We start from the raw sequence: 23,934 nt of genomic DNA, 5'->3' as shown, positions 1-23,934 counted from the left end.
TGTTGATTATCCTGTCTTTTTTTTTGGGTCACTGTGTTCTAAGTGACTCTCTGCAGCAGTCATTACATCTAGGAGCCTTTTCATTTGATCATTTTCCATGCATACCTTCATGAATCCTGAAAATCCATATTCCTTTGTACCATTGGGAACGTGGTTTGCTACAGGCTTGCCATCCAGCTGTGGAGCAAGTAACTTTGATTATGATAACCCATGCTTGGATTATTTTCTTCTCTCCTTTACAGGAGGAGAGTATCTTTTTAGTGCCTCCTGCATCCCACCCTTATCAGTCCTGTCCGTGTTTGTTTTGTTCATTTACTATCTAACCAGCCGTGGGAAGAAGGGAGGTTGGGAGAAGATGTTACACAATGGAGAGGAGTCAGCTGTCTTAGTGGTACTGGCCACAGAGTTCCTGTTCACAGTGTGATCAGTAAATGCTGAAGTTCAACAAAACTTTGAAAGAAGATTCTAGCACTTTTGGCCTTTTTTATAGCCTGTACAATAATAAAGGAAGAAAACCTAGGGAAATAAATCTCCTTGTATTAGAGCAGATAAACTCATGGCAGGTGATTGGTGAATGCAGTCATGACAAAATATGGAGTTGTCCCAGAAATATTTTGGGGTGGTTTTTGAGGTGAAAGATTTAGCAAACTTCAGCAGCTTTCAGAAGTTATGCAGGAATTTCTGCACAACACTCTGGAAAGTGTTAATTTAGGTATTCATCAAAAATCATTATAGTAACCCCTTGAAGCTTAAAACCTATTATTATATATTTATAATTTTTTCTGTATACTCTATAAACCAAATATGTCTTCTTAAAGAGATCATGTTCAATGGTACCTGCTCTTATTTGGATCATATATATTATTCCAATTATTATTACATGTATTATTCTGCCTATCACCAAGTGACACCTTCTGTAATCCCCAGGTCAATAAACAGAAATTATTGAGATCAGAAATGTCAATCATCCATTTTGTGTTTTTAGTGCTAGACTCCCAATAGTGAGCACACATTCTATGCTTTAGAAAAGGGAAGATTTTTTTACCCTTAAAGCAATTGTTACAACACACTGCTTTGGATAGGGCACTGAATCTTCCATATGCAGCTCCTTTTTCATTGGGTATTGTGCTCTTTGAACTTACCCAGTTCTTGCTCTTTCCCTGCAGCCTGACACTGTTTGCAACTGTGTGTGAAAAGACAGTGTTGAAACGGGTGCTGAAAGAGCTCTGGAGGGTGGTAATGAACACCATGGAGAAGCTGATTGTGCTGCCTCCTCTTACAGACCATACGGTAAAGCTTTTTATCCTTCCTGACTCATACCAGAAAGTGTTGCCATTGCCTGTGTAACTCATCCCCCTGACCTAGTGAGTCATCCATCCAGGTAAATTTGTCTGCATGTAGCCTGCCTGAGGATGGAAAAACATGTCTGTAAGTTGGTAAAGAAAGGGAGCATCTCTATTTATGGTAGGGTTTCAAGACACAGAGCACGCTGTAGAAGAAAACACAATTCAAAATCCATGATCCAAAAGGAGTTTCTGTCCAGTGTATCAGTTTGCACTGAGTAGTGTTTTGCAATCCTCTAAGGAGAGCTGTCCGTGTATGTGGGAATTATGGAACAGTTAGGCTTCATGGCCTTCGGTCATGACCTGCAGCCACTTTTGCCCTATCATCTGTTAGCCAGAGTGTCTCTCTATATAGATGTGGTTGATTTGAGCTTGATTTTTAAAATCAACCATCCCCCATTTTACCCCCACAGAAGGTTTTAACACCAGGATTGGCTGGCAGGATTTCTCTGTGATGCTGGAAAGTTGGAAGTGAGTCCAGATAGTTTTTCTTCAAAGGCAGTCTTTTATATAATTGTTCAGCTGTGTGGACATGCTGGATGAATGTGTGTTGTGAATGTAGTGCTGCTTTTAACAATAGAAGATCAACTCTTCCCCAGTTCTGAGAAACCAGAGAAACTGATTAAATGTCAGTCATGCATGCCTAGCTGCTCTGGGGGATGACACTCAGTTGGAGGCAGTGTGAAGTTTGGGATGTAACCTCATTATTTACAGATGATCCAGAACTTCTTTTCATCTGGCTGTTAGAGTGAACTTGCAGTCTGTAGCTGAGTTATGCAGCCTTACTTTTCTCCCAGTGGCGGGTAGAACAATAATGGTTTTCATTATTCAGCAGTTCCCTAACATATCTGCACTGGGATTCTTGGGTTGCAGTGTCCAGGGAAGTGATGCAAACCTGCCTCTTGCTATAGTTGTCTCTTGCTCTGGGAGGGAAGGCCCTTGTCTCTGGCCTTGATGATGATGATTTTAAATAGAACTGTTGGGATGAAGTGCACTGTTATACCTACAACCGTGAAATTAGCATGAGGTGTAATTTGCTAAAGACTGCTTTCTCTGAGCTCAGATTTGGAGTAATCATTTCTGCTTGCCTTTGTGATTTGTAAAGAGGAAAAAGCAAATAAATTTAGAAAGGTGAAATTTCTTTGTCTTGGTTGAATTGCTTTTAAAAAGGAGTCTTTGGGGGCCGGTGCTAAAATCATCATGTAGAAGCAGCATTAACATGACCCATTTGGAATGGAATCACTGAGATCAAGGGCCTCAGAGAGAACTAGGGAGGAGCTGTTTGAGCTTTATGCTTGCTAGTTTTGGATTTCAAAGGCAGAGTAGGAGAGTGATTCAGTACTTGTATCATGAAGGAAGCAATAACTGTGATCAGCCAATTCTTCCAACCTGCAGGATATTGCTATAAGCCACTTAAAGTTTTTTTCATAGTTTCTTGGTGCCATCATTTCAGTTTCAAATGGAGAAGCAAATTGAAGCATATGCTTTCTTGTCTAGATAACACAAAATGCTCATAGCTGGATTTCTTGGCGTCTAATTAGTTGTATGGTAGCAAGGAGGCTGATCTAGTCTAAACTGGAAATGAGTTGCTCTTCTAGAAAGACAGTTACGAACAATGCAATGATTAAAATGGCCTTGTCTGCAGTCCTTGAGCAGGGAACTGGTGGTGAGGCTGGATGAGCTGCAAGGACAAAGACCTGCTTCCACTGTTCTCTGGGGCATAGCCATTTATTCTGTCACCACCAGGTTTTCATCATTCAGTGAAGGCTAGCTGGGCAAGGCAAGGCAAAATTTGGGACTGCCAGCATGGGCAGAAGCAGTACTTTCTTTCTGCTGTTCTACTTCTGTGCCAAGCTGCTCTTAGCTAATTTGGCTTGCCTTTTTTTTTCTTTTTCTTTTATTTTTCCTTTTTTTTTTTTTTTTCTTTTTTCTTTTGCAAGTACATCAGACACAAATAGCCTCGGGCACTGTAACACACTTTCCTCCCAGCCCTTAGCAACAGAATGCCCTAGTGGAGCCTCTCTGTGTTTGAACGACCACTGATGGGGATTTCTGTCCTAAAACTCATGTGCAGCCCTTAAGAAGTAGGAGATATTCATGATAGAAAAGAATCTCTTTTATGGAATATTTTATCTTCTTTCTGCAAAACTGCTGGAGGTGCATAAGTCTTTCTGATGGAGGTCATGGAAACCTTCTACTCAGGTAGAAGGTTCCCATCACCCTGCAGTTTGCCTCACCTCTCACTTGCGTGACCCTGCCACTGCACAGTGCTTAAATACCTCTCTCCAGACTTAACAATTCCACTTAAGTCCGCTTCTGGAAGATTCTGTGGTGTGGGGCTCAGGTGAGAAAGTGCTAGCACTGTGAGGGATCCAGTGGGAACAGGGCAGTTTTACAGCCTCCCACTCTGACGACCTGATATGCGGCTCCTTCATGACTTTCAGATGGGTGACTTCTCTGAGCATTCTCTGCCTGTGGCTTGTGAGATTAGTGGCAGTATGATCCCAGTAACTCACCAAGTCATTCACACGTCACTAATTTTAAGAGCCAGCATGTAATTAAACACCTTCTGTCTTGGTTGAGTGGATATACACTCTGGGAATCTGTATTTTGGGGTTCAGTGCACAACGCTTGGTGATATTAACAGAATAGTTATACATTTCTTAACTGCTTACGATGAAACTGTACCATGCCATCAGTGACTAGTCAGGTGAGAGAAGTGCTTAGTTTACACCCAGGTGATTCCTTTGGAGCCTCTCCTTTATTTATTTCACATAGTACCCTGCAGCCATTCACGTGAGGCTCTGTTTGTGCTTGCTCCTGCTGTACTTTTTTCTACTTGTCAGACTTGTCATCACTAAATGAGACCATCTTCCAGGATAAGAACTAAATTTTCTTTAAGCTGAGGACAGAATTTGCATTTGACTTCCAGACTGCCTGTTTTTCAGGCTCATCTGCCTGAGCTGCTCCAGAGCTCTGTGGTGGAGGAGAGTGTGGCTTTAAGAGGTTTTCTGAAACCTTTCTGAACTTCTGTTATTTTAAATGAATCCTCTCCCTTGTGCTAGCTTGGAGCAGAAAAGTTGAAGGCTGCCTCTGTGAGGAGAAAAAGCTTTCTTAGCCTTGAATAAAATTATGGTCTGTGAACTGCATATGTGCCTAGTTCTCTGTACTGACAGGTAATTATTTTCCTCTTTTCATCCCCACTTTTAAGCTTATTTTGTCAATTTTTGTGGTTTAATACACCACAACAACTAAAAAATAGTTTTATCTTAATGTGTGCTAACAGACGTTGCCAGATAAAACAGAGTTTTTAAAATGAACTTAAATGCTGTTAAATTATCAGATCTCATTGTTGTTGAACATAGGAATTACAAAAATATGGGAAATAAATGTACAGTGTGAGATAAAACTTCCTTTCAGTGTTACGTCTCAGAAAAATAAGCATCACGTATAATACAGTTTCCAAAAAAGGACTGGAATCCAAAAAACTTGCAGTAGGCTTTTGTTTCCTAACTTTGTCAGCTGAGCAATAGGGACAGTTAAGCTTTGAGGGTTTGAGTCACTTGGAGTGTAAATCAGTGCTCTTGGCTTCCAACAATTAGACTTGAGTCAGCAGATGATTCTTCTCTGCATGCTTTCACAAAAGGGACAAAAAAGCATCAGACCCTTAACAAGGAACTTAAAATCTCTGTGTTGTGGACTATTGGTGTGTTTCTTGTTTCTGAAGAGTTTACGAAAGTACAACTAACATCATGGAAGAGCGAGGAAAACCAGCAAGAGGGCCCATTCCCTTTCCAGCTATGCTGCAGAGCTAGGCATGATTCATGATAAGGATTTAATTTGTCCTCATACTCTATCCTTGACATTTTAATCAATTCCATTGTGGGCAGCTTTTCTCAAAGCTACCTGATAATTTAAGTTCAGTTGTTGTCACTCTCTGGCACAACTGGAATAAGTGCTGTCTGTAGAGCTTTGTGGTATGTTTTCTATCATAAATAACTTCTCTGAGGAGTATGGCATCTTGTTTACAAGAATGCCATTTGGCAGAGGAAGGAGTTGTCCAGATTTTCTTTAGATCTTACCAGCACTGATGACAAACTCAGTGTAACAGCAAAATAGTTTCTCCTTGCAGATGCATTGACAGAGATTGCCACTGATTGACAAGGATTTTCTTAGCGTGCAAGAGCTGGGAGTTATCTGAGCAGCTTTGTTCCATGAAGCATGTCCAGTCACTAGCTATTGCTCAGTGTTACTGACCTGCCCTCCTTAGAAGCTTGAGGCAGGAAGACTACATGTCTGAGCTGGTTAATGTTGTTGTTCAAATGTATATAAAAAAAAGTGTCCAGTGAATGCTGAAAATACTGAATTAAGAAAGGTTGATGTTACTGTGTTTTTGAGACTACTCCCTTTTTCAAAATTCCAGATACAAAAATGTTTTCGTTTTTGTTTCCTGCATGGTCAATGGACTCAAAACCTTAAATTTTAAGACCCTGTAAGTCAACAGATTTTCATGGCAAATCGTACAGAACAGCAGGTACATCTGTTGGGTAGAAGAGGCTGGTGAAACCCCGTATGCAGGTCGGTTATTTGGCATGGCCCATAGTGAAATCTCTCTGTTGCTGCTGGTGTGCAGTCATGCTCAACCTTCCTTGCTGGAAATACATGGAAATTTGTGCTCTTTCAGATTAGAGAGCTGTTCTCTTCAACACTACCCATTGGATACTGACAGCAAGACAAGCTCTCCTTCTCATTTCAGAAGCTTTCCTTTGTAGATTCATTGTGCTTGCCTGCACTTTCCTCTCCACCCCTGCCAAAAGTTGTGAATTTAATCATTTATCAAGAGCTTCTGTTTAGCTAGAAAATCAATAATGTTCATTCTGTGTCAGTTTGTATTCAACAAACATAAAAGGCTGAGGAACAGTGAGGGTTAGCTGGTGGTTACAAGTAGAGCAAATCAAGAGGTGATTTCTGGTTTCAGGTCACAGAGTCTTTCAGCTTGAAGAAATTTCCAAAGCTGGAAAAACTAAAGAAAAGGCCTTTCCTCACCTTAAAAATTCAGTTATGGGCTGCTCTTGTAATTAGCAGAGGGTGTCCAGTTGCCCTAGAGTAGGTCTTGAGTTTTCCAGTGTTACATCTATAAGCTGCCTGTTTTTCTTCTGGTATCCCAGGCAGCAGGTATCGAGACTTTTTGCTGAGAGCAAACTTTTAGAGGGGATGATGTTCATTTTATTCCTTTTAAAAAAAAAATATTTCACCAGTGATCTTTGCAGTAGTAGCCAGTTCCCAGTGTCTTCTCTGCAAATCCCTGTGTGAAATAGTTCTTGTTCCACAGAGTACTGACCTAAAGAGCAATGAACAAATGCCCAGGAAGACACCAAAGGAAAGCTGAATGACACTGGCAGGGGCAAAGGGCAGTATAATAATTCTGGGTTTACATCTGCTTCATTACAGTTTGAGGTATTTTGGGGTGGGCTGTGGTCAAGGCTGTTGTGGTTAAGTGGGAGTGTTGAAGAATGTTAAGATAAGAAAGGATAGTAATGGAGAGGGAAGGAGAATTGGATTTACCGGAGATCTTTTGTTCGTGAAACCAATCAATATAAACAGATTGCTTTGCCAACCTTATACTGCATGCCCCATCCCAGGTTAGATGGGGCTCTGAGCAAGTAGCTCTGAGCTAGTTGAAACATGTTTTATGTGTTAACATTTATTTTCCAAATGCCTAAATAACCAGTTAGTACATAGGTATATGTAGCTTTTAAACTAGAAGAGAGTAGATTTAGGCTAGATAAAAGGAACAGATCTTTTACAGTAAGACTGGTGAAGTGACTTGAAGCAAGATTTCCTGTCACTGGGGTTCATCTTCCCTTTGTGTTTCTTCATTGGTTACACAGCTTTAGTAAGGCACAGTGGGGGAAGAAGAGCCATTGGCCAAGCTCTAGAGCATTTGAAGGTGATGCTGTAGTATTCACAAGACTTTGACAATCTCTCACGCCTGAACAGCTGAGCTCCAGTTTTGTTTGTGATCTGATCTCTGCTTACCTCCACCATGGTGACTGGGCCCTGCCTCTGTGGACGGATTCTCATCATCTTGGAGTTGTGTGATCTTTTGCTGTGGCCAGTCTTTGTGTGTATTTAGATGTGAAATCTAGAGGAGTGTTTGGAGACGGCCTCCACTCCAACCCTGTGCAGTCCATTTGAAGGTTCATCCTGTATAAGTGAGTGGTTGCTGTAAGCAATAGTGAGCTGGTTAGCAAGACATTATGCTCTGAAATAGCTTTTGTGGTATCCACAGAAATGCCAGGGTTTCTGCTAGGTAATAAACTGGCAAGGAGAGTCCAGTTGTTGTGCCTGGCCTTGGGGTGGTTATGTGAAGTGGCTATGAACTGACTTGACTTGCTCAAAGGAAAAATATGTGAAGCTTGTTTATAACCTTTTTTTTCCCCCCTTCTTTCTTTTCTAACTCTGCAACCATAGGGCACACAGTTGATTTTCAGTGCTGCTAAGGAACTGGGACACTTGTCAAAGTTGAAGGTATTGTCCTGCATGGCTTGTGTTAATGTCCCTGTGGTAAGCCTGAAGTGTCATAGTGCATAGCATGTCCTGTGCTTCCAGTGGTTTGTTGCTGAATGCAGTTGTAGAGAAATGCCTTTAAATGCATTAAATGTGCTTTTAAATGCATTCTACTAACATTAGCATAGTGCTTAACATTAAATCTTACTGTGTGTTTAATCATCAAAGTAGTTTTTCTCTTCTGTATACATGGTGCTAAGTCTGGTACATTGATTTAAAATGAAAAAAAGGAAATTTCTCAATATCTGGCCAGCTCCTCCGTATCCCCATTTATAAAAGGGAGTCCCTAATGCTTGGAAAGGCACTTGCGTTAGCTGTGGGTGAATTACATGGACTGTTAAAAAAATAACTGTTGCTTATGGAAGAGAGCCTGTGTCTGTAAATTCCTTCTGCGTGGGCTCCCTTCACAGGCAAGCTGGCATTTAGCATGAAGGCTCTGTTGATGTGTTTTGACAGTGCATGACGTGACAGTGCATGACATGAGCATTATGAAGTGCACACCACCTCATCATAAGCGAATCAAGCACTAATTCAGTGATCACGACAGGAATGGTATGAAAATAGTGACGCCTCACAGCACTCAGATTGTGCTCTGCTGTGGTTGCAATTGTGCTACAAGACTGGTATTGTGCAAGAGGAGGAGGTCTAAATCTCAAGTGTCACAGTGCACAGGTTGCTGCGAGGGAGATGGAGCTGGACCTGAACTCTGTGTCAGAGCATGACCAAGGAAATCTTCCCAGTGCAAAGGATATTCTCCTAAGTGATTATTGCAGTTTCAAAAGCCATTTGTCCCTTCCTGCAGTTTTCTGGTTTTGTCTTGCACACTAGTACAGCTGTCTTCATTCACCTATTTCCCTTGCCCAGCAGATACATTTTCCATACATGTTCATGTGGCCAGTGCACAGCTCATTTAAAACAGTGCTTATTAGCAGTTCTAGCAAGTGATCAGGGCTTGCAGGTATGTCATTAGATGTGCACCTGTTCTCCAGCTACATTTTGAGGCTGGTACATAGCAATTAATAGTCACCTAGCATAAGCCTCCAAGTGTGTCTCCCCAGGGAATAGCTGTCACTTGTGCTGAGTGATGGCCTTATGCACTCCCACGGTCAGGCTGTCATCCCTGGTGACATGGTGTCTCATGAGGATTGCGTTTCCTTCCCTGCTTCCTGCGCCTGCAGTGATGTCTGTTGCTTCCATGGGAAAAATGGGGAGAAAGGAGCTTTGTAGCCAGCCTGGGAGAGTGGCAGCTGAAGCACAGCATCCAAATGAGACCCCTGTTTCCTGAGTTTCCCTTTTCTCTTGCAAAAGCATCAGCAAGGACTCATCATGTCTCCACATGATGAAAAAGAAGCCATTCCTGCCTTTCACATCTACTCCTGGTGTCTGAAGGCAGAGCTCTGAATTTGCTGTTTCTTCCCCCAGGTCACAAGGACAGTCTGTGAGTTCCTGTGGTTTGCTTGCATTGGGTGTGGCCACTGAAATTCACTGTTATCTTTTACTTGGTTCCACATTTTCTCATTACTGGAATTTCAAAGCATGTACAGGGCACCTTTTGCCAGGAATGGGTTGGAGCTTTGCTGTTTTCCATTTGCACTGGTTGGGTAAAGGTTGTTCCCCAGCAGCGGCCCGTCTTCAGTTCAGTTACTGTAAAGCTTAACTTTGGTGACTCTGGGCTGCATTTTTAGAAATGCACGTAATCATGCAAATCAGGCAAGCCCTGGTGTGTGTTCAAGCCTTTATTTGCATATCCACATATAGAACTGCAGCATACAGGTACACAGGATTTTACATGTGGCAAGACAGTTGTGCTCAAGTGTGAAAGTGTCTGAATTTTGGAGACCATAAGGGAAATGAGATTGTGTCCAAACATTTCCAGTAGAATAGGAGTGTTACGAGAGTAAGAATTGCTGGAGTCTGTGTAAGAATTGTGGATATTCTATTTTTTGTCCTTTTGTTTTTGCAGGCACATACAAGATAACAGGGAAGGCATGGTTCTTCGGACCCCCCTCCTCTGCATTTTTTAGTTCCACTAAAAGCTTGGGAAAATTATGGGATGGATTTTAAGCATTATTGCTCTTAAATAGGACAGGGAGAAGAGAGCCCTAGTGAATCAGATAACTCAGCTGAAAACTGAGACTGACAGACCTGACAAGCACAGGCTCTTGTCCTGATGACAAATCAATTTCACAGTGTATTTTAAAATGCTCAGAAAGCCAACCATAAACCTGACTCCTTGGTGCCACATATCTGCCTCCCACTTATTATCAAACTCTTTCTGCACAGTTTACTTAATAGCCAGCAACTGGAGCAGGGAGTGGCTGCCTTCTCTCCCTTGGCTGTCCCCAGGATAAACAGCCAGGCTCTGACCACAGAGTTTCTTCTGAAAATACCTGTGGAGGGTACAAGGATGAGGCTGAGAGATCAGGAAAAGTTTGTTGGCTTGTTTGGGGTGGTTTTTGGTTTTTTTTTTTTACTTTTTCTGCTTGAACTTGCATAATTATTTGATGTAAATATTTGTTTCTTGCTTCTGGCTGGCAATCTAGGAAGTGCAAGGCAGCGCTGTGCACAGTTCTTTATAGGAACAGTGTGGGATTTGCAGAGGGCAGGTATGCACAGGAATGACAGTGTGGGCTCCTGAGTAGGTGCAAGTATTACCAGTCCAGTCTCTGGATTATTTTTACATAATGTGTTGAAGGAAATGACACTGGGAAACTCAGAGAAAGCAGTGATGTGTTGCTGTGCATTGACAGCATGGGCACGGGCGAAGTGGCCTCTCCGTGGGACTGAATGAGCTCTGTAGGTGTTTGAGAGAAAAGTGCTGACCACCTGCTTTCTGTGGCAGTTGGGGCAATCTGGCAGGCAGGCCTAGAAAGTCATTTTAACAGATGTGAAAGTAGCTCTGCCTTGGGAGCACAGCTACCCTGACTAAACTGGCCTTTCCCATGAATGTGGCCTTGGGCTCTGTCTGATTTTGTGCTTAATCTGACTGTGAGACAGAGAAAAGAACACTTTACCCTCTGTGCACTGAAGTCTCTGTGTACTGAAGTGTGAAGCCACATCATCTTCAATTGAATTACCCCCAGCTCATGAAGAAAAAGGAGGAGAGTTATTGCTCCCCTCAGGACAACATATCACAACAGAAGGCACACTGCAGCTCACGAAGTACTGTGCCCCTGCACACAGTCCCCAGACCAGGGACATCCTGTGTGGAGGAAGAGGCACATTGAGGCACATCTCTGCTACTCAAGAAAGCAAGGTGTGAACTTGTCTGAGAAACTGACAACTTGAGAGGCATCTTCAGTGCAGTTCAAGGCTTCACTGTGTAAAGTTGATAGCTAGATGTCTATGAGAAGTGTGGCAAATGCCTTATGGCTGCCCCTAGACTGCAGAGAGCCCTGTCTCCATCAGGCAGGAGATGGATTGCAGTGGATAATGAATAGGGACAGCATCAGGCAGTGTGAACAATCAGCAAGCTGCAAGATAGCCAGCAGGTTTGTCCCTGTGAAACCCACACATGATGCCACAGACTAGGTGTGCTTTACACAGAGGCAATTTAGCAGATGTGTCTCCTGGAAAGTGTCTAGGGGGCCTATGATATGTTTAAAGTAGGGATAAAGCCTTTGCCTGATTGGTTTACACCTTTTTTATGAATGGTTTAGGGCCCAACCTGAAGTCAACTGGCCTGACCCTCCAGCTACTCAGTTAAAATATGGGTTTGTTCAAAGCTTAGGTTTCCTAAAATACGCTGTTTTCCCCTGAGATCTAGACTAAGCATCAGAGAAAGAGCTTAGTGAAATGCCAGAGGATGGCACATCCTTGTAGTCAGCCAAGACTCTTAACAGGGATGTGCTTCCACTGCAGAAAAGGGAATTCTTTCCCAAGTGATTACTGGCTTTTTGCTGTTAGAGTTGGTGGGTCTTAATGGGAACAATGTCTTCTTTTAGCAAATCCATTTTCTTTTTGTTTTCTTTTTTTTCCACAAATGATGGAATGAATTAGTGACCTCTGTAGTTGGAAGAGTTTAAAAAATCCACAAGCAACAGATATATAACAACTTTCACTAATGCCTAGTTCTCAGAATTCCTTGATTTAGATGGTATTTGGAGAGTCTTGTTGTGGCTTTTCTAGAATGACAGTGGTGTCAGGCAGGCTTCTGTTTAGGTTTTCTTGAGAGACAAACTGTGATTTTAAATTGCTGCTTACCTTTGTCCATTTCTTTCCTTATTTATGTCTTCTGTGCCTGCAAGAAAGAGAGAAAATTAGTTTATTTTCAAGTTAAGCTGTAATAAATTACTCTGAGAGACTCCATTAAGCATTCCTTGAACAGCTGAATTAATGCTGCCACCACGCAGATACATCGTGAATCTGGAGAAAGTGGTGATGCTGGGGACTTCTTTTCCTTTAGCTTCTGACAGCACACTCATGTCAAATACAATGGTTGTTTGCAGGATCATATGGTGAGAGAAGAAACCAGGAGCCTCACTCCAAAGCAGTGTGCTGTTCTGGACCTGGCACTGGATACAATCAAAGTAAGTGATTCCATTTCTGTTTCTGCTGTTCCCAACTCCATCTCCAAGTCCTCTTTGGGAGGACAGTGCCTGTCCTACTTTGTGAGATGGCAGGAGTTTGTCCCAGCTGTCACAGTGATAAAGGCTCTAAGTGAAGACTGCCATGTATGTGTACACCTGAAGAGGTTCAGGGGACTGGCATGCTGGGGTCAGCATGTTTATATTTAAGTGCTTTGGAAGAGGAATACCATGAGCAGTTGGTATCAGCTGGTCTGAGGGCTGGGTTTCCAGTATAGAAGCTGTTTTGTGAATTTTTCCAGCTGTTTCCTATCCATATGCACAACTGCTCATACATGTTGGTTGCTGGTTGCATTTCTTGCTCAGTACCTTTCCCATTTCTTTTTGCTCTTAGCAATATTTCCATGCTGGTGGGAATGGTCTGAAGAAAACCTTCTTGGAGAAGAGTCCAGACCTACAGTCACTTCGATATGCTCTCTCCCTCTACACTCAGACCACGGACACTCTCATCAAAACATTTGTCCAGTCTCAGACAGCTCAGGGTAAGACTCTTTGGTGTTGGCAGGAATCTTGGCTCTGCTCATAATTTCTCTCCCTTGTACTGCCAGTTTGTAAGAGTGCTTTTGGCAGTAGCATTTCTGAAAGTGTGACAGTTTGGAGCTTGTGAATCTGGGAAAGAGGAAAAGGGGGTTATTTGCCACACCATGACTACATTTGGGGAGAGCAGAAATATGTGAAACATAAGGCCTGGGGTGTTTGTGGTCTTTTTTTCTCTGCAGTCCTCACTTAACAGTCACGTTTCATGAATTAATGTGGGTGGGTGGCTTAAGCAAAATTTGAAGTTACTGCATTGAGGCTTGTGCGGTGGTGTGAGGCACCATTTCAGCAAGACACCACTGCAGAAACCTGTCAGTGCCTGTGTCACAGGCCAGCTGTGTGTGTGTGACACAGCCCAAGTGGCCCTGACTAAGGCTAAGTGACAGCAACGTGATGACTCACAGAGCTGCAGGCTGCTTGTAAAGGGAGAAGTCTCTGAGGTGAGCAGCAAATGCACTGTTTTGTCTGCAGCCAGTACAGGGTATGTGGGAGCTAGATGATTACAGATTGCCACACAACATATTAATAAGCTGCTGGGATGGGTCACCAAACTGTTTGGTGACTCTCTGAGAAGCCTTATGGCTTAGTGGTGCTGTTTCATTGAATGTGGAGGGGTAAACAGTTAATTTTGTTGCTTTCATGTGAACATCTCCATATTATTATACAGAATAATTTGGTCTCTAGTCAAGGACCATCACTGGCTGATTGTAAATGTCATTATTCTCAGTAAGAGGAGACAGATGCTACAAAGGGTTGGGTCTAAACAAAAACTGGTATTTCTGTGTTTTCAGGCTGTTTCATTAAGAGCCTTGCATTAAACTACTTCATCCCAGCAGCAAAGTCATACAACTCCTGGCTTGTCCTTCTCCAATCTTCTTGAATGGGATCCTTTTTTTTCAATCCTTCCAAGCCTAAGAGAGCTGGCAACCCCACAGACTGTACTAACTCTGCCAGCAGGTCATCACACCAAGTCCCAGCATCAAGGGGACAGCATTCCCTAGCTCACATATGGTCCCTTGTGTGCAAATGAGGCTGCTTGATACTGGCATTCCCTTAGCAGTGTAGGTAGTTCAGAGTTTCTGTGAGCAAAACATGGTTTGTTTCTAAAGAGGAAAGTTTAGTTTAGTTTTGGTGGGTTGAGTCATCAAGAGGAAAGCTCAGAGGGGACCTGAAACTACCTGGAAGGAGATTGTGAGGTGCAAGTTGGTCTTTTTGCCATGTCTCAGGTGAAAGGATGAGAGGAAATCGCCTGAAGTTGTGGCAGGGGAGGTTCAGGTTAGATATTAGAATTTATTTTTTCATTGAAAAGGTGACTAGATATTGGAATAAGTTGCCCAGGGAGGTGGTGGAGAAGTGTACAATTTCTAGAAGTGTAAAAGAGGTGTCTGAATGTGGAATTTAGGGACATAGTTTAGGGATGATTTTGGTGGAGCTGGATTAACAGTTGGACTAGATGACCTTGCAGGTCTCTTCCAGCCATGATGGCTCTGTAGTTCTGTGATCTCTGCCTAAAGCAGCACAGTCTAGTCTTCCTTATGTTCAAATATACTGCATTAAAACACTGAAATTAAATTAAAAATCTGTACCTTTGAGAGAATGGTCCTGTAGCTGTGTCCCAGCAGAGCAATGATGACATCCAGTGGCCAGACAGGTCAAAGACTGCTACATCCACTAGGGACTCCAGGAACCTGGCTGTTGCCATCACTTACACAAAGCACGTTTTAATGGGGAACTTGAGTGCCCATTTGAGTGAGTGCTTACAATCCTTGCTGTTCCGTGCACATATTTCCCATTATATATCCAAGCTAGTTTTTTATGTGGATACTGTTAAATTACTGTTAAATTGTTAAATAAATGCTGAGCTAAGGTGTAAGAAAATGTGCAGCACTGATGTCCTGCAGTCTGTACTACAGTCTGGGGTACTTAAAATTAGAGAAAGGAAAGTGCTCCATTGAAGACACAAAAGTGACAATTCAAAGATGATATGAGAAAGTGGCTTCATGCAATGCATGATTTGAGTGTAAAACTTCACTGAGGGCAAGTATTTAGCAGAAACACAAAGATAATGGAACATTATCATTACCTCTCAGAAGCAGGAATATACAGGGCTGCCACAGAAGTGGGTGCATGGGTATTTATATATATTTTTTTAGAAGCTTAGAAAGAATGAAGCTCTGGCTTTAGGGCATCATATACACACGTTACGAGGTCATCAATTAGATCTCAAAGCTGACTGATGACACTTCTTTGTGACTAATTCTAAGCCACTGTAGGGAACAAGTACTGGGCAGCTGGCCCCTGGTCTAAATGAGTATCTTGTACATTAGTAGGCTTGAGAATTTTGGACCCTGTTTGGGGAATAAAAGATTTGCGCTATGCCACCTAATATCTGCAGAATCAGTGCTGAGTTATCTCTGAGAAAGGCATGACTCTGATCTCTTCCCTGTGCTGACCGGGAATGACAGGACTTGAGGGAATGGCCTGAAGTTGTGTTAGAAGAGGTTTAGGTTGGATATCAGGGAAAGGTTCTTCCCCAGAGGGTGGTTGGGCACTGGAACAGGCTCCGCAGGGAAGTGGCCAGAGCACCAAGCCTGTCTTGAGTTCAAGAAATGTTTGGACAATGCTATCACGTAGAAGGTGTCACTCTTTGGATGGTCCTGTGCAGGGCCAGGAGCTGGACTCAGTGACCCTTGTGGGTCACTTCCAATTCTGCATATTCTGTGATTCTGTGACTCCCCCTCTCCCACTGGGGCTAAAGAAGGATATTAGTTGCTTACTCTTCTCATTAACTATGGCTGGTAGATGGGTTTGGAGAACTGCACACAGGTTGGAGGGACAGAAGGGACAGCACTATTATTTACAGCTCACATTTGCTTACCAGAGCTCTGTGACTGAGGTTTCCCTTTGCATAAGTGCCACAATCTCCTGGGAGGACATGGCTTCATGCAGTATCATTTAAAAATGCTGTTTGCTTCTCTTACTTCCCTGCTCCGTGGTTGCACCTTCCAGTTTGTACCTACTGCTTTCATGTCATTACTGAGTAGGCTTATATAGCACTATGCTGCTAAATGTTTGCTCTGCAGATTGGATCTGGGCTGCAGTTTAGTTATGCCAGCACAAATTCTGTTCTGTTTTAACCCAGACTATGCCTTACTTGCAGACAGCCTTGCTCTCCAAATCCTGGTGTAGAAGATCTAGGAGGATATTTTGTCTGTTAAGAGCTTGAATATTTGCCTTGTGTTTAAGTGACATTGCTAATTGTGTTGTAATTCATACTCTTCTCTCTTTATCCTGCTTGCTTTCTTGCCTTTTGAATTCATGTCTCAGTGCATGATGGGAAAGGTATAAGGTTTACCGCTAATGAGGACATTCTTCCTGATAAGGGTATGTTCAAGATTAATGTTGTTACCATAACAACATTACCCAACTGCCTTGCTTTTCAAATCATCTTGCCCATGCTCAGAAACCTTTTCCAGAGTCCTGTTCCCTGTAGTTCCCTTGTAGAAGTGAACTTCCACTGAATGCTTGCATCCTACAGACTGAGCCACAGGTTGTGTGGTTTAGAAGTCTGTACCTTGCCTGAGAACCTGTTCCCACGCTTGAGATTTATTCATGGGATATGAAAGCTGTCTTGAAAATGGACTGGTTTTTGGGAGATGCTGCAGAGTTGTTCCTCTTCCCTTTACCATGGGATCTGTGTTTCAAGTCCTGGGCTTGCATGCGTGTGGTCTGCTGAGAAGGGCTACTGTAATACATGGGAATGCTGGATATGCACTCAAGGTTATGGCCAAGCTTGAACCATCTGGCTTGAGGGGGGGTTATCTAAAGGTCTGGATGCCCAGGAGACCCTACATATATTAAGTCTTGCACTGTTTCATCTCTTAATTTATTTTTTGCTGTCCAAAGTCTTTTTATTATCTCAGGTGAAACACATCTATAACCCTTTGCATGAGCTCAGTTCTGCAGTTTCACCTTTCAGCATTGCAATACCAGTGAGGCTTTCATGTCAAGAATTAAATGTGCTTGTCACTAAATGTACAAGTGTGTGTATGTGCACAGTTATACATGCTCAGAATATTTTTGTGGGCCATCTTCAGAGTAGTTTTTTGTCTTCGAAAATTTCAGTTCATAGAACAAGATTTTTATATGAAAATACAAGAATGAAGGTAGGAAAAAAACTGTAATATGAGTCTTGTCTTCTTCAAAGGTAGTGGGATGATTCTGCTCTTACTCTTCTGAGGCATCAGGATCTCCTTTACAACCTACTAGTTAACACTAAAGATTGATAAAGATCTGAATGTTTGGTGGCTGATGTTTCTGTGGATATGGCCATTACATACTGTTGGTAATTCTGCCTCTTCCTGTGGAAAATGCCAACAATGAAGTGAAAGACCCACACCAGCAGATGGATCAGTTCAATAAATAAGCCTACCAATTTTAAAGCTCTGTGCTTATATACAGAAAAAAAGCAATAATGCCCTTCTAAGCAGGGAGGAAACAGTATGTTCAAGACCATATTTGTTGCACCCTAAAGATTATTTAATGTACTCAGGTCAAGAATGAGAACCTATCCTGAGGTAATAATTTGAGGTTCTGTTTTGGTTGCTCAGATGCTTTTACTGGTATAGTAATGTGACTTTCACTGCCTACAGTTCTGTGGCATGTAATTTTCCTCAGAGAACTGCACCAGTTGCCACTCAACCTCTTGGTTTTTAAATGAGTGTTTTTGCTGCTGCAGACCATTCTTGTGAAAGTTGACTTATTATATCAGTCTAATCAAAATGTTTATGTAATGATATCCTTCAATCTATCTCCTTATCTAGAATTTCAAACAGACCAGTTTTTCACTTAGTAATGTATCTTACCCTCGAATTTGACAAAATAACTGCTGTTCATAGGTACTCAATTACCCTCTAGATATCTCAATTGCATCAGCATTGCTAATTGTCAAGCTGAGGTCAGGCAGTTATCAAAGAGAAAGTCAGAAAAATCTCACTCTCTTATCAAAACTTGATTTTCATTTTGCAAAGCAGTCATTTTCTGTAATTTACATGACATCTTAACTTTATTACCCAGAAAAATGTCATTTCCACATATTACATGATGATAATTATGATTAAAAGTTAAAAAGTTGGAAAAAATCATAATGTATGAATTGTAATGTTCATGAGATCTCCCTCTTTATGAACATGTTATCTTTTCCTTCTAAAACTACATCTTGTTTTCTCCCTGGCTAAATGATAAAGAGAAATAAGTATGCAAATTGTGAGTGCTTATCTCTCATCATTTTTGATGCACAACAAAGAAAGGGTTTTCATCATCTTATAGAGGGAAACAGATAAACAGTCAGGATGACAACTTGTGATGTACAACATGCAGGAAGATTCTTGTAGGGTGAGACTGCACTTTGGCTCTGTGCAAATCACTAATACCTACATATGTATTTTTTCCCCCTATATTTCCTCTGTTGTGTGCTGTCCTCTCCTCCTTTTTCTTTATTGTTGAATTTTTTTGTCCTCCCTTCTTCCCTGAGCAGACAAGAATGCCAATGTCCACCATTGGAATGCCTGCATGTATACACAGTAGCTTGGCAGGAACGTCTGAAAAATCCTTGCTCCCTGTCAAGGTCCACTGTTGATACCTTTTAAATTCTTTAAAAGCCTTCACTAGTGTTCTCAATAGGATGCAATCTTTGGTGGAGTGGAAGAAGTGTTGGTGTTTATGTGTGCTGGGCATGTGAGCCTGATGTTATCTTGCACTACCGTGACATTCTCGGTGCTGACTGAAAAGCTGGCTCTGGGAGGTGTGCTGTGAAAACACCACATTGTCTTCCTGAGGCCATAATGTGCCAATGACTAGTAATCCATGTGTGCATGGGGGGGTGTCCATTTCCTCCCAACAGGCTCTGGTGTGGATGATCCCGTGGGAGAAGTGTCCATCCAGATCGACCTGTACACCCACCCAGGAACTGGGGAGCACAAGGTCACGGTGAAAGGTATGGCAGAGCACATGCTGCTGCTCGGGCTCCACGGGCCAAATGTCCAGCTGGCAGTCAGGATATTTCTGTGTTAGCTCGTGGGATCTCAGGCCAGAATTGTTTTCTCTGTTTCACATCAGGGACACGTAGGGAAACAGCAAATGAGCTTGTCCAGCTGGTGACATGGCAGTGCACAGCCCGGTTGTTTATTGGCAGCGATGTATTCAAGTAAACAAAAATCAGATGGTGGCTCTCGCCAGGCGCCACAGTTTAGTCTGTGCTGCAGAGAGCGGGGCAGGCTGATCTTGCGAAACTGCTCAGTGTACACCCAGAGATCACAGAGGCCCTGAGAGCTCAGAGGCTCCTTTCCCCAGTCCTGAAGGCCACACTGGTCCCTGAACAGCCACTCTGGAAATAACCAAAGCAGTGATTCATCCCAGGGTTGCTTTTCCTCCTTCATCTCCACTTGAATACAGCATACTTAACTACTTCAATTTCCTCTGAAGATTTATATAAACAGTTCTTTGGGCCTCTCTTCTGGTTAAATCTACACTGAAGTGCAAAAGCTGGTTTTCAAAGCTATTTCCTCTGCTTCAGTCTGCTCCCTGCAGTGACCTGAGATAGAATGAGAATTAAAAGCTAATAATTCTGGATCCTGAAACCACACGCAGCTCATGGGCTTTGTTTTTCTTACCTGCAGTCCCATTTTCCTTTTCAACAGAGACTTTAATATTGGCCTCCAAAATGCCTCTTTTTTTCTTATCCCAGACAGAATGGTGATGTAAGCATGGAACAGGGCAGCCTGCCCGGAGCTGGAGGAATGCCTGTTTTCTTGGGCTTATTTCTTGACAATTTGTATGGCAGAAGTTACATACTAATGCAAACATTAAATTCCCTTCATAGAACTTAACCTAGATCAAAAAAGCATATCCTTGCATTACAAAAAAGTCCTGCCCATATGTATTGTGACATTCTCATGTTTTGAGTTAGAAGCAAGAAATTGAAAGCAGGGCAGAGCTGAAGGATGTCCAGAGCAAAAAATACAAATGAGTATTTTCTGTGAAGCAGGTTGTGACTCTCTTTTGCAGTTGTGGCAGCCAATGACCTGAAGTGGCAGACGTCTGGCATGTTCCGTCCATTTGTTGAAATCACCATGATTGGGCCCCACCAGAGTGACAAGAAGAGGAAGTTCACAACCAAGTCAAAGAGCAACAACTGGGCTCCAAAATACAATGAAACGTTTCATTTGTAAGTCTCAAAAATATCCTGAGGATGTGGCATGGCAAGTGCAGATGCAGAGGGACAGACAGGGTTGTCCAGTGTCCCCAGACAGTATGCACAGGGCCAAGAAGAGTACATGAACCAGTAGCTTGGTCCTGTCTTTGATGTCTTGGCAGAAAAGCTGGATTATGGAAGTTTTTACTGTGGGTGGGACACAGAGGTTTGTTCTATACCAGCAGTGTCCTTTGGCCACCTTCTGAAATGCTCTCTGTGTGTCCTATGAACACATTTTACTCTGCTCTGTCATTTTAATGAACTTTGTATTTTTTATTGGTAGAGTTGAGGCTAAAAGTTCATTTTTATTTATTTCTTAATCTTAATGTACGTTTTTATCCCAACTTGACCTGTGGGACATGCTTTCGGAACTCGTTTCCAAGGATACAGCCCTTGGAATTGGTAGCAAGTTGCACTGCTAAAATTGCTGTGTTTCTCGGCATTGAGTATTGATCTCTTCTTCTTTCATTTTCTTTTATTACTACAAGGCCATATTCCTTCTTGGGAGGCTTAACAGAAGGAGCTGCAGGCTTGAACTCTCTCAGCTGTCCATATAAAAATGAGATGAGGAGAACTGACCAGCAAAAGGCTATAAACGTCTGGGGGAGAAGGGAGAGAAGGGGGTGTTCATATAATTGTTCTGTTCTCTGAGGAAAGGCAGCCTTCCTCTAAGTGAAGAGATTTTCTTCCTTTTATTCTTTTAATTTTAGAAACATCAGAAGGGTTGGGGATTTATTTTTGTTAGCTTTCACATTAATGGAAGGTCCTGAATCTTAACAAAAACTTCATCTAATTAAAGTAGTAATTCTGAAATGAAGCCGCCCTTAGCAGAAGCCGAAATGTTTAAAGTCATCTGAGTTGAAAATCTATTAGCATGGCTTTAATGTTTCCCACTCCTCTCGTTTCACAGTTTAACACAGACACAAACACACACAAGTTGCAAAGACAGCTTGAAGGAGGTTCCTTGTTTTTTCTTCTTCAGTAACCAGGTTTTCTTTATCTGCTATAAATCAGCAAAAATGCCCACATGCTGCAGGTTTTACTTCTCTCCCTCTGACCAGGGTTTTCTGTAGAAAGGAGTTTTCTATGACTTACCACAGCCCTCCAGTCAGGTGCTGGCACCTTTGTTTTTGCAGGCCAGACACTGTAAGTGAATTTGTGTGTGTTTTCCAGCATCCTGGGGAATGAAGATGGCCCCGATGCCTACGAGCTCCAAGTTTGTGTGAAGGATTACTGCTTTGCCCGGGAGGACCGGGTTCTGGGGATAGCAGTGATGCAGCTCAGAGACATAGCAGACAAAGGAAGCTGTGCTTGCTGGTGCCCCCTTGGGCGCAGGATTCACATGGATGAGACCGGACTCACAATCCTGAGGATTCTCTCTCAGAGAACCAATGATGAAGTTGCCAAGGAATTTGTGAAGCTGAAATCTGAGTCCCGCTCCACAGAGGAAGGCACCTGAGCTGAGCTGTTCCCTTTCCTCTTCTGCCTTGTGCCAATATGTGCAAGTGTTCAACAATTCTTTTATTAATTGCAAAAGGTTTTTTTCATGTTGTCTTTGTCAGCTCCGATAGCGCACGTGTGCTGTATAGGAAACAAATCCATCAATCTGATGTGAATTATTTATTTTTTAGTAGCTGGGTAAGACACCGTAGAGAATGAGACAATCTCTTCTTATTTAACATGTAAATTCTGCTTTGTGTATATAAATTATTTTATATTGGAGGCTGGAATTGCTGGGTTTTGTTGATATGCAGCACTGTGATTTTATCCTCTGAATTTGGCAGGCATTAAAAAGGTTCTGCGTAATCACACTACGATGCAAACACAACTGTGTGGAAATTGGGAGGAGATGATTTGGGGGGGTTTGACAAAGCACAGTTATCTCTCATTGAATTCACGTACTGTGGAGCTGCCTGGGGATCTTCTGACACAGATTATGCCAACGTGATAATACAGACACCTCAACATCTGCTTAAAGAAGAAGAGGTTGCAGATGCTCTGAAGATGCACACCGAGTGAATGTACCTCCACGGATGTGCTGCTGTGAGTGTGGGCCAGAACAGGGCCACAAGCCTGGGGTGGGGCCTGAGATCTCGTAGCCAAAAGCTGCAAAGGCAGCGCATCAGGAGCAGGCTGCAGCTGTAATTAGCTGGTGTGTCTCGGAGAATACAAATCCCCACGTGCTGCTGGGAGTCCCTGATGGCCGTGGGAGTGCTGTAAGCTGCTCGGCTCTGTAAGGCACGCTCGGGCTGCCGTGACCAACATGGTCAGGAAGGGATCGGCGTTAGAATTGTAGAGTTAGAGCCATTACAAATCACATGGCTGCTATGTGCTTTTTCCACTTCAATATTCTTTTGTTAGTGCTTGACAGAGGATTGGATAATTTAATATTGCAGGCTTTCTGTAGCATTTTATTACCCTGGAGTAGCTAAGACCATTCCTCACTATGAACCCAGAAATGATGGCTTGCTTGGGAGAGAGGAACACACCTCCCCTCTACAAGCCTTCAGTCTGGAGTGCTGGTCAAGGGGCAGCACGTCCATTTGCTTCTGATCTTGGAGATGCTGTTGACCGTGCTGTGGTTGATCCATGCTGATTGTCATTAAACTTATAATACCATTGACAATACCATTGAAATATTTTTGCACTGTCTTAAAAAGAAGCATCCTGCTTTTGTTTTCTTAAAGAAACAAAACACTGTCCTGAGCAAAGTGATTGCAGGGAGGTCAGAATTTCTGACTGAAAATTAGTGAGCAGGAAGGTCTGGAATGGTGATTGCACCTGAGGCATGTTTGTTGGAGGGTTTTTATTGGGGATATTTTTGCTTTTCCAGCTGCCCTTGTGCTCTGGAAAGTGCAGCTGGAACAAGCCAGTCCTTGCCCATAAAGTACTGTAATACTGTCAATAAATTCAAGGACTGCATATTGAATGACATTTTTTTTCCTATTTTCTCTGACACTTGTGTAGCTGTATGATGTGACTCCTGTATTTCATGGGCCTGCTTGTAGAGTTCTGAGACAGCACATCTGCTTTGTTCTTGTCCATGGTGTGTTATAATAATGCTCTTCAAAACTCCACACTATTTGTCATGATTTTGAATCATTGTACGTGCCATTGTTATGAGAACTGTTAGTATGGTCTTTAATAAACTCTTTTAGCAGCATTTGGACTTGTGTGTTGGAGCATAATTGTGATTGGGTTTCCTAAACCATGGAGGGCAGAGCCACTGCTGCATCTTTGGAAATTACTCAGGTTTAGCATGTAGATTTCTTTAGTGCTTTAGATGCCTAGCAAGGAGTATGAGTCAGACAGTTCCCCCCTCCTCCATGGTGCCTCTGTCTGGGACATCCTTCCCTGAAGTCCTTGGCTTCTGATAATACTCTTGAGACATCATGGAAAAGCATAAAAAATAGCTTACTTACTTTTTTCTCCTGTCTGGCCTTTAAGTCACATTTCCTTTGTACTCAGGATTGTCTCCTGAAGGTGCTGAATGGAAAGGCTCAGACAAGGCAGTTGGATACTTTGCAAATAATAGATGAAGAAAAATAATTATATACCAAACTTGATTCATAACTTTCAGCCTCTTATGAACATTAATACTCTTTAGATGGCATGCACAAGAGATGAAAGCGTAAGCCTTCTTGAT

At 42.5% G+C, this 23,934-nt stretch overlaps 1 protein-coding gene across 11 annotated transcripts in view; it reads left to right on the top strand.

The window, feature by feature from the left end:
• UNC13B (unc-13 homolog B) overlaps nucleotides 1-23,451 on the top strand; it is a 207,986-nt gene extending 184,535 nt beyond the window's left edge. For 8 of the 11 annotated variants that reach the window (XM_071425665.1, XM_071425662.1, XM_071425661.1 and 5 more), the window contains 8 exons: nucleotides 1,167-1,290; nucleotides 7,818-7,874; nucleotides 12,362-12,442; nucleotides 12,834-12,981; nucleotides 16,364-16,420; nucleotides 18,939-19,031; nucleotides 20,102-20,261; nucleotides 21,462-23,451. In XM_071425665.1, the coding sequence (XP_071281766.1) occupies nucleotides 1,167-1,290; nucleotides 7,818-7,874; nucleotides 12,362-12,442; nucleotides 12,834-12,981; nucleotides 16,364-16,420; nucleotides 18,939-19,031; nucleotides 20,102-20,261; nucleotides 21,462-21,747 (1,006 nt within the window). In that variant the 3' untranslated portion in view covers nucleotides 21,748-23,451. The remainder of the gene's footprint in view (nucleotides 1-1,166; nucleotides 1,291-7,817; nucleotides 7,875-12,361; nucleotides 12,443-12,833; nucleotides 12,982-16,363; nucleotides 16,421-18,938; nucleotides 19,032-20,101; nucleotides 20,262-21,461) is intronic. The other 3 variants (XM_071425664.1, XM_071425663.1, XM_071425660.1) reach the window with 1 other exon arrangement.
• Nucleotides 23,452-23,934: the final 483 nt, after the last annotated feature.

This window comes from Agelaius tricolor, unplaced genomic scaffold (assembly GCF_023055355.1).
Source record: "Agelaius tricolor isolate 1412-34295 unplaced genomic scaffold, bAgeTri1.0.p SCAF_4, whole genome shotgun sequence".
Lineage (NCBI taxonomy): Eukaryota > Metazoa > Chordata > Aves > Passeriformes > Icteridae > Agelaius > Agelaius tricolor.
This window is presented reverse-complemented; position numbering and strand designations above follow the sequence as displayed.